A 12,680-nucleotide genomic window follows, 5' to 3' on the forward strand; every position below is an offset into this window, starting at 1 on the left:
GTAGAGCTTTAGGTCAACCATTTAAGAAATGTTGCTATACAGTAATCTTGTGAGAGACACATTCCAATTAAAACACTTCTGGTAAACAAATATCTATCACTTTATCCACATTTTATAAAAATGCAGCAAAACTGAGAATTATATAAATCATTTTATTATGTACTGTCATTAGTATGTCTTTTCTGTGCTCAGGAAAGAAGGCTTTGGTCTGAACCAAGTCAACAATTCAATGTATTAGACACAGAGTGTGTGTTTTCACACAAATGAAATCCACCAATGGGTTGGCGAAGTTCAGTAGGCAGATCATAGCTTTGATTTAGCACTAAACATTTTTTAAATACTGAGATTTGAATGTAAATTATAATATGCCAACCATATTGTGTCAGACCCCACCCTTAAACAAAGTGACTCATGGAAAAACTCACAACAGTGATACTGGACAGTGCAGGTAGGCTGAATTGCAGCACTTAAACAGGCCTTTCAAACAACTAGACACTGTAGGAGCCTACACAGACTGCTACCAAAACAAGACCAACAAGTATCACCGTAAGGCCCTTTATATCCCTAAACATATTAGCCACAAAAGATAATGTGTAACCACCAACCACAATCTGATTAATTACCACCCAGTGTGTCTATTTACAAATGATATAGATATATGCCAGCAGCCATATCACCCTGCAACTCACAACTGGCAACCCACTGAAACTAAGCAGGTGTGAGCCTGGTCAGTACCTGGATGGGAGACCTCCTGGGACAAATTAAGGTTGCTGCTGGAAGAGGTGTTAGTGGGGTCAGCAGGGGGCGCTCACCCTGCGGTCCATGTGGGTCCTAATGCCCCAGTATAGTGACGGGGACACTATCCTGTAAACAGGCGTCGACCTTCAGATGAGACATAAAACCGAGGTCCTGACTCTCTGTGGTCATTAAAAATCCCAGGGCGTTTCTTGAAAAGAGTAGGGGTGTAACCCCGGCGTCCTAGCCAAATTTCCATTGGCCCTTACCAATCATGGCCTCCTAATAATCCTCATCTATGAATTGGCTTCATTACTCTGCTCTCCTCCCCACTAATAGCTGATGTGTGGTGAGCGTTCTGGTGTACTATGGCTGCCGTCGCATCATCCAGGTGGGGCTGTACATTGGTGGTGGTGGAGGGGAGTCCCCATTACCTGTAAAGCACTTTGAGTGGAGTGGCCAGAAAAGCGCTATATAAGTGTAAGCAATTATTAATTATTATTTCACGGCACATGAGCTGCTATTGCAGTCCATTCCAAGACAGGCCTGCCACACATAAAGTACATCTTAAGATGCAAAAGTAGACTGTTGTTTTGGCACCTACTTACATAATATTTCGTAAAGCAGCATGTTTGTTTAATTTGACTTTATTTTTACAGGACATGCACACCTCACTGATTTTAACATAGCAACAATAATAAAAGATGGAGAAAGAGCAACTGCTTTAGCTGGAACAAAGCCATATATGGGTAAGAAACCCCTGCTGTTTCCATTTCCTATTGTGTGTTATTATGTATTAAACTGCAATGAATTTTAAAAGCAGTAAACAGTTTCCTAATAATTCCCATATAAGACTTGATTCAAAGCAAAAATAATAGAATAGAGCTAAAGAAAGACTGGAAATAATGGTCAATTTAGTTGAAAAGAAAGTATTTTCTGTGTCAGTGATGTGAAGATAATCATCTGTTTTACTTTACATAAATAAAGCTTTCTTTGTTTCTGATTTTCTCAAGTGGCTTGAGAACTTGTACACAAAATGTTCCCACATGCAATCTGTTTATGGAAAAGCGAGAGTTGTGACCAGTGTTGCAACTCTTTGGAACATTGACATTATATTTCATTTTGTTTTTGGAACAGCACCAGAAATATTTCATTCCTTTGTGAATGGGGGAACTGGCTATGCCTTTGAAGTGGACTGGTGGTCCCTGGGAGTGACAACCTATGAAGTTCTCCGTGGATGGGTAGAGTGTCTGGTCAAGAGAGAGACTTGGCTGCCTGTGATTGTGGTGATGTACTTTGATGACAGGAGAGGCAAGCTGATCTGTCTGGAATTATTGACTTGTTTTTCATGTTTTTCCTTTTAGAGACCATATGATATCCATTCCAGTAACACAGTGGAGTCATTGCTGCAGTTATTCAGCACTGTCAGTGTGCAGTACTCCTCTGCTTGGTCAAAAGACTTGGTGTCTCTACTTAGGAAGGTGAGAGAAATGGATGGGCTTCCATGTATTTACTGTATTAGTATTGTTAGTGACAATAACAAGCTACCACATTGCATTTGGACACTACTCATGTAATTGTGGAGAAATACATTTTAAAACAATACAATAAAACAGTTTACATAGGTATAATGACATTTCCATTTTCAAATTCCCCATTCATTTGAATTGGGTTTACACTGGTTGTTAATGGCCTTGTTTATACCCTTGCTGTAATGTTTTCTGTCTTTCTTATTGTAATGAGATTTTGCAATGCCCTCAACCTTGAATTCTTGTAAAGATCAATGAGGCATTTTTGGCATATCTGGCACCACACAAAGCCAAAACAGAAGGTTCAGTCTGTATCAGAGACATAGTGTTACGCCACGCCCCCGGCGGAATCGGCATTCCACCTCACATTCCAGCACAGTTCCCAATTAGCCCTTTTCCACAGCCTATTTAATGCTGCCTCACACTCTTCCTGGTGCTCAGTATTAGGGTTTTCCTGGCTAGAGCTACTCCCAGTCTCATTGTTATTCACTACTTAGTTTTTGGCTTCCTGACCCTGGTGTGTTCTCCGTCTACGTCTCCTGGTTTCGGTTTTGGTACTTTTGTCTGGTTTTGACTCTCGGCTCACTTACAGATTACGGCTCCGCCTCTGGTTATTTGTACTTTAGCACTGGCTAGTTTACCTACGGCTTTCTGACCTCGGATTGTTCTTTCGACTACGCCTTTTGGAGTTTGCCCTGGTTTTCTGCATAGGGTCCTCACTACTAATTCCTGACACATAGTTGTCTGGATGACAACAGTGAGACCACAGATTACCTCCTATGCTAGCTATTGGAATTAAAAGGTAAAAAAAACCTTTTAGTCAAAAGTATGTTCCACATATTCACTTTGAAATAATTAGTTTTTCAGAATATCCGCTCTCAAACATCATTGGAGTATCTGATAATGGTCAAAAAGTCTAACACAAATTACAATGCAATAACTTTATTTGTGATGTCTTTTTTTTAAAGGTTTAGTGCATATGAATATCATTCCTTTTAATACCTGATTATTATATAGACCTGATACTTGCAATACTTTACGTCCAATACTTGCAATACTTGATACATTTGATATTTTACAATACATTTATGAAACATTATTTATTTTCTGGTTTTTTTTTATTCTGCAAAAAGATGATATAAGTTTTTACATTTATAATCCCTCAGAGTAGATTTCATTTCCATATTATCCTAGTCTTGGATGACTGTCTCTTTCAGAGGCCCAGATGAAAACATTTTCCTTGTGTTAGTTAAACATTTTAAAAATAATTCCCTGCTGAATGAATGCTCTAGAAATGTCTGGTACTGCAGGCTGAATTCAGGCTGTGGCCAAGGAAATAGTACTATATTTAAGTGTATAATTAATTTTATTTCCAATTCTTACAATCAGTATTGATTTATCAAATTATTTACTTATATAAAATCATTTATTTTAGTTCATTTCTATTTTCTGATTCAAGCAAAAGCAAAGATTTTGGCTGATGAGAGCCCTCTAATGGACATTTAGCAAAGAAGCTAAGAAACTCAAAGCAGAATTTGAAAATGCTAATGTTTTATGAAGCTATTTAGGAAGTGTGTAAGGGGATAGTTTTTTTTTCTACTCTTGTATGAGAATAAGAGCAAGTATAGGGAAATAAAACACATTTGCATATCTGTAATTTTACTGTTTCAGTGACAGATCATTGTCAGATACGAATATCAAATATATTCAGAAAGCAACAAGAAAAAATATGACTATGAATATATTAGATGATTAAATTCACTGTATAACAATTTCATAAAATAACAGCTTAAAATGTTCAAATGGTTTGGGACTTATGTTTAACTTGTTTTTAAATTCCAAACACAAAAGATAAAAATAGAAAAGACTCTATGAAAATGGTAATAGAAAATTATTTTAGAAAATAAATAATTCAATAGATTAAAAGCTTCCACACTTGTTTGTCATTTTTCATAGTTATGTTGTGGTCTTCGTATTTTTGTGGTTCATATTTTTTGTTTCTTGAGAGTAGTTCCCGATTGCCTGTCCAGTTTCTATGGCCATAGTATTTCAATATGCACCACATTTCTCTCAGTACTATTTCTAATATTAAAGCCCTTTTAGTTTAAAAAAAATAGAAAGCTTTACAGTCTTAAATCTATATCTCTTATGAAGAATTATGCTATATTCAAAGCAAATATGGAGACTTGTTATTAAACAGGTTTATTTGTCGGAATTGGTCTTTTCCGTATCATAATTTGGCACTGATATGATAAAACTAGTAAACTGCTTAATTCTGGAATGCTAATAATAATAATTAATAATAATAATTGCTTACACGTACTGTATATAGCACTTTTCTGGACACTCCACTCCCCTCCACCACCACCAATGTGCAGCCCCACCTGGATGATGCGACGGCAGAACACTCAGCACACATCAGCTATTAGTGGGGAGGAGAGCAGAGTAATGAAGCCAGTTCATAGATTGGGATTATTAGGAGGCCATGATTGGTAAGGGCCAATGGGAAATTTGACCAGGATGTCGGGGTTACATCCCTACACTTTTCAAGAAACACACTGGGATTTTTAATGACCACAGAGAGGCAGGACCTCGGTTTTACATCTCATCCAAAGGATGGCGCCTGTTTACAGTATAATCACTATACTGGGGCATTAGGACCCACATGGACCGCAGGGTGAGCGCCCCCTGTTGACCCCACAAACACCTCTTCCAACAGCAACCTTAATTTGTCGCAGGAGGTCTCCTATCCAGGTACTGACCAGGCTCACACCTTCTTAGCTTCAGTGGGTTGCCAGTTCTGAGTTGCAGAGTGATATGGCTTCTGGCTGTATACTGTATATATCATAATATATCATGAATATCCTTTTTAAATAGATTTTTAGTATTTATTGCATGGTGCTTACCTTTTGCCTGCTTCTTGCCCTTTTTTGATTCCTCAAGAAATAAAATATGCATTAAGAAAGTACTGAATTTGTATTTTGCAGCTACTGACTGTTAATCCTGAGCATCGCTTCTGCGGCCTTACGGATATGCAGACCTCCCCATACTTATCTGATGTAAATTGGGTTGCTGTCTATGAAAAGAAAGTTGAGCCTGGATTTGTTCCAAATGTAAGCACACTTTATTATCAAACACTAATAGGCACCAGATGAAATGTTCATTGCTCTGCAGTAGCTTCTAGTAGTTCCTCTACCAAGATCTATGACTGATTGTATGGTTTTTGACATATTACTCTTACAGACTACAGCAGAATTCTGCTTCAGAGCCAGTTAGCAATCAAGTGTGTCCTGTTTTTACAGAAAGGCCGTCTGCATTGCGACCCTACTTTTGAGCTGGAGGAGATGATCCTGGAGTCGAGACCTCTTCACAAGAAGAAAAAGAGATTGGCAAAGAACAAATCAAGAGACAACAGCAAAGACTCCCAGTCAGTAAGTAGACATATGTTCATTTTTGTTCTCTTTCAATTGTTCTTTTTTTTCTGGTTTTCACATGGGTCTGTGTAAGATTGAGGATGAACAACAAAAAAGTGGTTATTGAGAAGCAATGGATTTCTCAGAATAAGCTTTTATTTAAAAAGGTTTGCATGTTGCAGGTGTGATTTACATTAATCACACAATGCTACTGTTCATTCATCAGCATGGGTTGTGATTATCTATGTGTGTTAACATATTGTATTCAAATGATCCAACAAATGAAGTTCTAAACATAACTTTCGAAGGCAGGTCAGATCTATTCTGGCCAACTTCTGCACTCTAACATAAATATATATATCACTTCCTGAACTTCTCCTTGCACATCTTTCTCAGACAAGTCCCACCATCATGTCTTCACCCTTGGAGCAGCTCCTTAGTTCATTCCTTGAGAAAGTGAGGGTGGGTCCAGTCAGCCTCATGCTTTCAGTTAGTCTGTCTTTCCCTATCCTAGGTGAGCTACATCAAACAACCACTAATATATTTTGTCTACAGTATATCACTATATACATTATGTCTCTAAATGACACAATTTCTTTATATATTTACTGTATGTACTGTATGTTTTTTTTGTAACTCCTCACCTGTGTTGAAATATATATGCATTGTTATTACAGGAAAATGATTATCTTCAGGAGTGCCTTGAGGCTGTCCAACAAGAATTCATGATCTTCAATAGAGAAAAGTAAGTACAGTACAGAAAGAATAATAAGACTCCTGGCTAACCATGCACACCTACAGTGATTGTTGAAAATAATGATTACATCACTATAATGTATGTAAGGGTTGCTTTAACAGAAGTGTTCTGTTACATTGCAAGCCACATTGCAAGCATTTAGTTTTTCTTCCATTACTTTACTTTGTTATTGCTGTTTCTTGTGTACAATATAAATATCTTAGAAATACAATTTTTATTGGAGACTAAAATTGCATTCTATAAGTGTGAATATTGGTTTATCAGAGTTACACAACATCACTATTGTCAACTAATACATTATTTAGAAACATCTGAATCTGAAATTTAGAAAACATCCCAGATGAGAACTAATTTTTTATGGCTTTTTGTGCCACTTTACTGCTACATATCTCCATTCTATAAAACATATGAGCATTAATATACTGAGAAATATTAAAATGGGTATAATAGCATTTCTTGTGTTTTTAACACTTCTTAGTATATTTTAATTAATATTATTCTTTATTCAGTTTAACTAACATATATGTTTCATATATTGTTTTTTGTATATTTTTTTTTCTTGAATAAAAATGCATTTGAGGTTCTAGTGCTTGATATGAAGCCTCACACAAATTCACAGATTACCTCCTATGCTACCTATTGGAATTATTCAGATTATTATTTATTTATTCAATATTTATTTAGGATTAAGGTAATAGACCTATAACCCTAATATACAAAATTATGTAGAAGACAAAGAGGCAGGCAAATACTAAACACTGAACGTGATCTTCACAATGCCTTCAAGAACACTCTTCTTTAATTTGAGGTCAGTGCAGTGTGTTGCATCCTCACATGACAAAATAGTTCATTCATTTCTGTAGCTGAAATTAATTCTTCTGCTAGTTGAGGAATGATCCAGAAGTGGCACACTCCTACTATTGTACTGTCAATAGATTGTACTGTCAATAGATGCCTTTTAATTTAACAAAGCACCTGAGATTGGTCATGGTCTCCATCAGCGAGAGCCTGTAATAATGAAATACCTAGCATTCAATACTCCTCAGTTTCCAGCTCTTTGCCATTGATATGAACAACTTAATCACTTAAACTTTTGACACAGTGGGCATTTTATCCCTTTTTGCCCTTAAATCAGATTGAAAAAACGACAAGATGAAACGGGTCCCTCAGAAACACAGGCAGAGGCAGAGGCTGAGATCGAGGGAGAAGCTGAAGGTGGCACTGAGGATGAAACTGAAGCAGAGACATCTAACTTGAACATGTGCAGCTCGGTTTGCTCCTCCACAGGCAGCTGCTAGCATCCAGGGTACCAACATTCTGGGCTCTCTTTCTCTTCTGCTCAACGACTCTCAGGCTACCCTTACAAATAATGGCCTTGCCTATAAATGTTTCTGGCTCTGTTTGTAGCTACTATTGAAATTATACAGCACACTTCCTTTATCCTTCTTTTGTAGCAACAAACGGTAGGATTTGAAGTTAGGCCTACTTTTGTGGATTGCTTAAAGATACTGTATTACCCTCCATATGCTAGACTAGACTATATTTTCTATGCAACATCGAGCATGACTTATGATATAATATGGGATAAGATACAAATGTTTGCCCAGAACTACACAGGCAAAGAAGACAGTATGAAAATCTTCAGATCTAGAAGTGCAACCACTGGTTTATCTTAGCAGGTTTGTAAAAAGAAAAATGTAGTCATGTCTTCATATTTTTGTTTTAATGTCAGTCCTTAACTGTAGAATGTCTACATTCTATCTTTGTGTTATTTAGTTGAAACTCCATTGTTACATTTTTCATTTACCTTCAAAAATATAATTACAGTACATATAATGATATTTTTCCTACAAACGATGACAAGTGGACAAACTATGGTTGCTTCCTTACTTTTGTTCCAAGAGTGAACCAAGGGGGTTCTATCTTAATTTTAGATTTCATCATCAAGATAAATGTGGTTCTATTTATAGTGGATCAAAAAATTTCACTTAAGAAATTAGTAAAATGTCCTTTGAGGTCTCTAAATTACATTCTTTAATAAAACATAAATATTCATAATGCTTTAGATATTTTTAAACTCTGAATGTTTAATATCTAATTTCTTTGTCTGTTTTCCACTAACAGATACCTTTTAAGATACTCAAATTTAGAATCTGATCATGTATTTTAATGATTACATTTTACCAGGCATAAACTAACTACAACATATTAGAATATTGTATAATTTATAGATAATATTATTCTGATTAATGATAGTTTAGTTTAAGCTGCCACAACAGGTTTGCTTGCTACCAAATTTTGTCAGTTGCCAAGATGTGCTTAGCTGCTACAACACACTGCTGTTCACGATATGAAACTGGATTGTATTTATCCTTGTGTCTAATGTTACTGTATGGTTAATATACTGTTCTGCTTGAGTGCATCTAGAATATTTTTCCAGCTGTTTACAATGGGCACATAAAACTTTTTAGGTAAAAAGAACTGAAAATGGAGACTGTAATTATTGTCAGTTTGGAATAGACCTTACCCTTTGAAATAGCAATGGGTTAATATTTACTGTTATAGTTTTGCTAGATAATGAATTGCAACACAAAAAAAACAGTGGTGAATTGATTTGTAGTCTAAACTAGTTGCCAGAAAGCTGAGGTGGTGTGACTTGCATTTTCCGGAAGCCTACAGTATCACCTACCTTAGTCCTTTGTCTTTTTAAATGGACACTTGAGACATGTTCATCATAGGGTGCCATTATCTTGTTTAGGAAAATATAAATTCCTTATTTTCTCAATAGCTGCCCAGTGAAATGTCAGCTAAAAGAGACTAGTTATCCTTTCTTTCTAAATTCTATTTTAATGAGTGAAAATTAAAAGGGTTAAACTACAAATCATAATGAGATTATATGTAAATATTAGCAGCATAATTTTTATCCACAGTTTTATGTGGAAAACTCGGTATGTTAAAGGAAATTAAGGAGTATGAAGTCAAATTTTCATACAGTATTGTTTTGAACCTTTTTCAAGTGTGCAGGCACAACTTGTAGGCAAATACGCCAAAGCTTTTATACCATTTACATAGTCATTTTTAAGGAAATCAAGTATATGTGTCTTGTTAGCAGCATAGGAGCAATGTTTGTTTTGCAAGTGAGCACATTTACATTTTGTAAACATTCATATATTCAGATAACCTAGAAAATACAGGAGATAACTTTTAAAACACAGACGCATTTACACTAAAAAATAGAGTATTGAGAAGGTACTTGTTTATAGAAAATATTTCAGGAAGAATGACATTAAAAGAATGCTGGAAGGATGGATATTTACTTCAAGAAACTGCTACTAAAATCCGTGCATAAATAAAATGTTCCTTCAAATTCCAATTTGCATGCAGCACCAACATATACTATCAATGGGTACTGTAACATTACATTGCTAGAGGGCCAAACCCATTCTAGCCACTGGTAACAGGGCAAAAACTACTACATTGTGAGTGTATGAGCTGAGACTGTTACATATTAGATTATTACACAAGGGCTTAGTTTAGGCTCTGTCACAACTGATTTTTCCATCTATCAAAAATCAGCTAGGTTTGTACACAATATAAATATTGACTTACAACATATAGTTTTTTAATTGTTTCCCATTTTTGTGTTTATTAAATAGCATGGGACATAGATATGCAGATATTTTTGCATCCTGTATTTAGTCTGTTCCAGATAAATAGTACTGAGAGCAAGTCTTAAATTCAGACTAAACAGTTAACTGGAAAATTGCTAAGAATTTAGCAAAGCAAGAAACATATATGTACTTCACTGTTATTCTGTGAGTATATTTACTGTATGTAACCTTTAATGCATGACTGATCTGTATTGGGATGAGAAAGGGATTGGTTGTTGCAATGTTAACAAATCTGGAAGACGTTTAATTTATGTAGCAAATGAATGTGAGTTTTTTAATACTTAAACATATTATAGAAGTTTATATATACATAATGCTTTACCTGCGTTAATGATAAAATAAACTAGTTCTTGTAACCAGTGTACTCTTGCATTTATTCTGATAATTTCTGAAGAATACTTAAGGCTAAGATATTTTCTTTTTAAAGAGGGAATGTACAGTATGGTCTTGGGTGGTGTGGTGGTTTGCGCTGCTGCCTTGTAGCTCTGGGATCCTGAGTTTGAATCAGGACCGGGGCTCTCCTTGTATGGTGTGTTGCATGTTTTCCCTGTTTCCATGTGGGTTTTTTCTGTGTGCTCTGTTTTCTTTTCCAAAGACATTCTGGCTAGGTTACCTGTTATCATATCCCTTTCAGGAATATGTTATCATGTTATCAGGGATAACATATCATTTGGGAACTGAAAGAAGGACAGAATCTAAAAAGTTAGAATGAGGTGTAGGTGTGAAGGGATTTTACAGTTTATTAATGATGTAACGAGATAAACTATTCACACCCCAAAAGGCAAGCAGCAGTATTTTGAATTTTATTTTGAAATCTACAGGAAGCCAGTGCAAGGAAGCTGAAACAGATGAAATTGTCGTGTATTTTAGTTTCAACTAAGATTCAAGCCATTGAGTTCTGAAGATGCTGCAACAAAGATAAAAGAATGCATTAGCTGTCATCAAAGATGACACCATGAATCCTGACATGAGTGCTTGGACAGACTCCAAGAAATTATTCAAACTGAAGTTGAAAAACCTGCTAAGTTAATAAGGAAAAAAAATATGCTGCATTCATTTTTAACATCATATAAACAGTGTGACATGGCAGATAGTGCTTGATTAATGTCACATTTTGTGTCAAAATAAATTAGACTGTCACCAGCATAAAAATAAATGATGCAATTCCAGTGAATAATCTGACCTACTAGTAACCTATAGAATCTAAAACGAACGGGACAAAGAACTAAGCCCTGTGTGCCATATGTGACCATCTTTGTTGAGGAGCATTAATACCAACACATGTTAATTAATTAATTAATTAATTAATTTGAACTAATTCATTTCTATAAATTGGATAAAATTTAAACTATGACAATGTAATTCTAGTTATTAGAACCTTCTCTAATCTCTTCAGCAAAATGGTATGATAAACAGTATCAAAGACAGCACTGAAGTTCATTAAGAAAAGAACAAATAAAAACAATCAGCAGTGTTTGTGTGTTCTAAATATATAGTATACAGTAACTATATACTATTGGGTTTGTGCTATCTTAACAATTGACTGACCCCTGTTAAGACTGTAGTCCCACATTCTGTCCTGTGCTGCTAGATTAGGCTCAGAGTTGCTGTGACCCTTATCAGAAATAAATGGCCATCTAATAATGGATTAAAGTAGGGTTCCAAAACTGATATCTGTTGTTTGTGTACTATTGAAGCACTTAAGCTTCTTACATTACATCTCAATGAGACAGTAATGGCTCACTTCTGACAAAGGAACTACTACAGGACAAAGGAAGTGGATACAAAGTGTCAGAGCATATACTGTAGGCTCTTGGTCCTTATTGTCATAGCTACACAGCTTTCTTTAGAAAAAGAATAAGGCTTTCACCTTGAGTAGTTACAAGCCTTCAATTTAACTATTAACAAAAATTGTGGCAAATTATAGGTAGATCTAAAAGGCTGAAGGAACTTCAGACATCTTTGGAATTCGTGATTTTTCACTGAAATAATAAATGTGCTTTATCAATGAATCCTGGCTAATGATGAGCATTGATTAATCTGCGTAGCTAACATTGCTTATCCTTCCATAATGATCCATGCATTGGGCTGTAATTTCAGACAGGCACCTTATGGTGGGGATAATCACCTTTGTTTATTCTAATTTTATATTGAAAAATCGACTTCACTTTTTCATAAAATGTACCACAAGGTTACATCTTCAAGCACATAAGCCCTCATTGCAGTATTAGCATTTTTATTGCACATTATAACTCTATTTTGGGCACCATTCAAAACAAAACAGATGAGACTTATTGTTCATAGGGTTTCATTAAAGTGTCAGTTTGCTTTTATCTCTTCTCAGGGAATACAGCTGTAAAAAAAGACTTACTGTATAACAATGAGATGTCCCCTGGCTCCTTGTTAGTGAATTTGCAATGCTTTTTGAACAAATTGATTTGCATCTACACTATCACAATAGAGTGAGTTATATTTTGGCTTGCATGGGCCTTATTTAAGTAATAAATAATCTTGTTTTAGTCACCAAAATTTCAAATGCATTTCGGGGCATAGTAAAATTACTGAAGAGTTACAA

General features: G+C 35.5%; 1 protein-coding gene across 2 annotated transcripts in view; it reads left to right on the forward strand.

Moving 5' to 3' along the window:
* The window catches only part of stk32c (serine/threonine kinase 32C), an 81,819-nt gene extending 71,359 nt beyond the window's left edge, over positions 1-10,460 (forward strand). For both annotated transcript variants that reach the window (XM_088917446.1, XM_088917445.1), the window contains exons 6-12: positions 1,395-1,484; positions 1,873-1,976; positions 2,100-2,216; positions 5,252-5,377; positions 5,567-5,695; positions 6,355-6,422; positions 7,570-10,460. In XM_088917446.1, the coding sequence (XP_088773572.1) occupies positions 1,395-1,484; positions 1,873-1,976; positions 2,100-2,216; positions 5,252-5,377; positions 5,567-5,695; positions 6,355-6,422; positions 7,570-7,732 (797 nt within the window). In that variant the 3' untranslated portion in view covers positions 7,733-10,460. The remainder of the gene's footprint in view (positions 1-1,394; positions 1,485-1,872; positions 1,977-2,099; positions 2,217-5,251; positions 5,378-5,566; positions 5,696-6,354; positions 6,423-7,569) is intronic.
* The last annotated feature ends 2,220 nt before the right edge of the window (positions 10,461-12,680 follow it).

Source organism: Atractosteus spatula, chromosome 5 (assembly GCF_055471065.1).
Source record: "Atractosteus spatula isolate fAtrSpa1 chromosome 5, fAtrSpa1.hap1, whole genome shotgun sequence".
NCBI lineage: Eukaryota > Metazoa > Chordata > Actinopteri > Semionotiformes > Lepisosteidae > Atractosteus > Atractosteus spatula.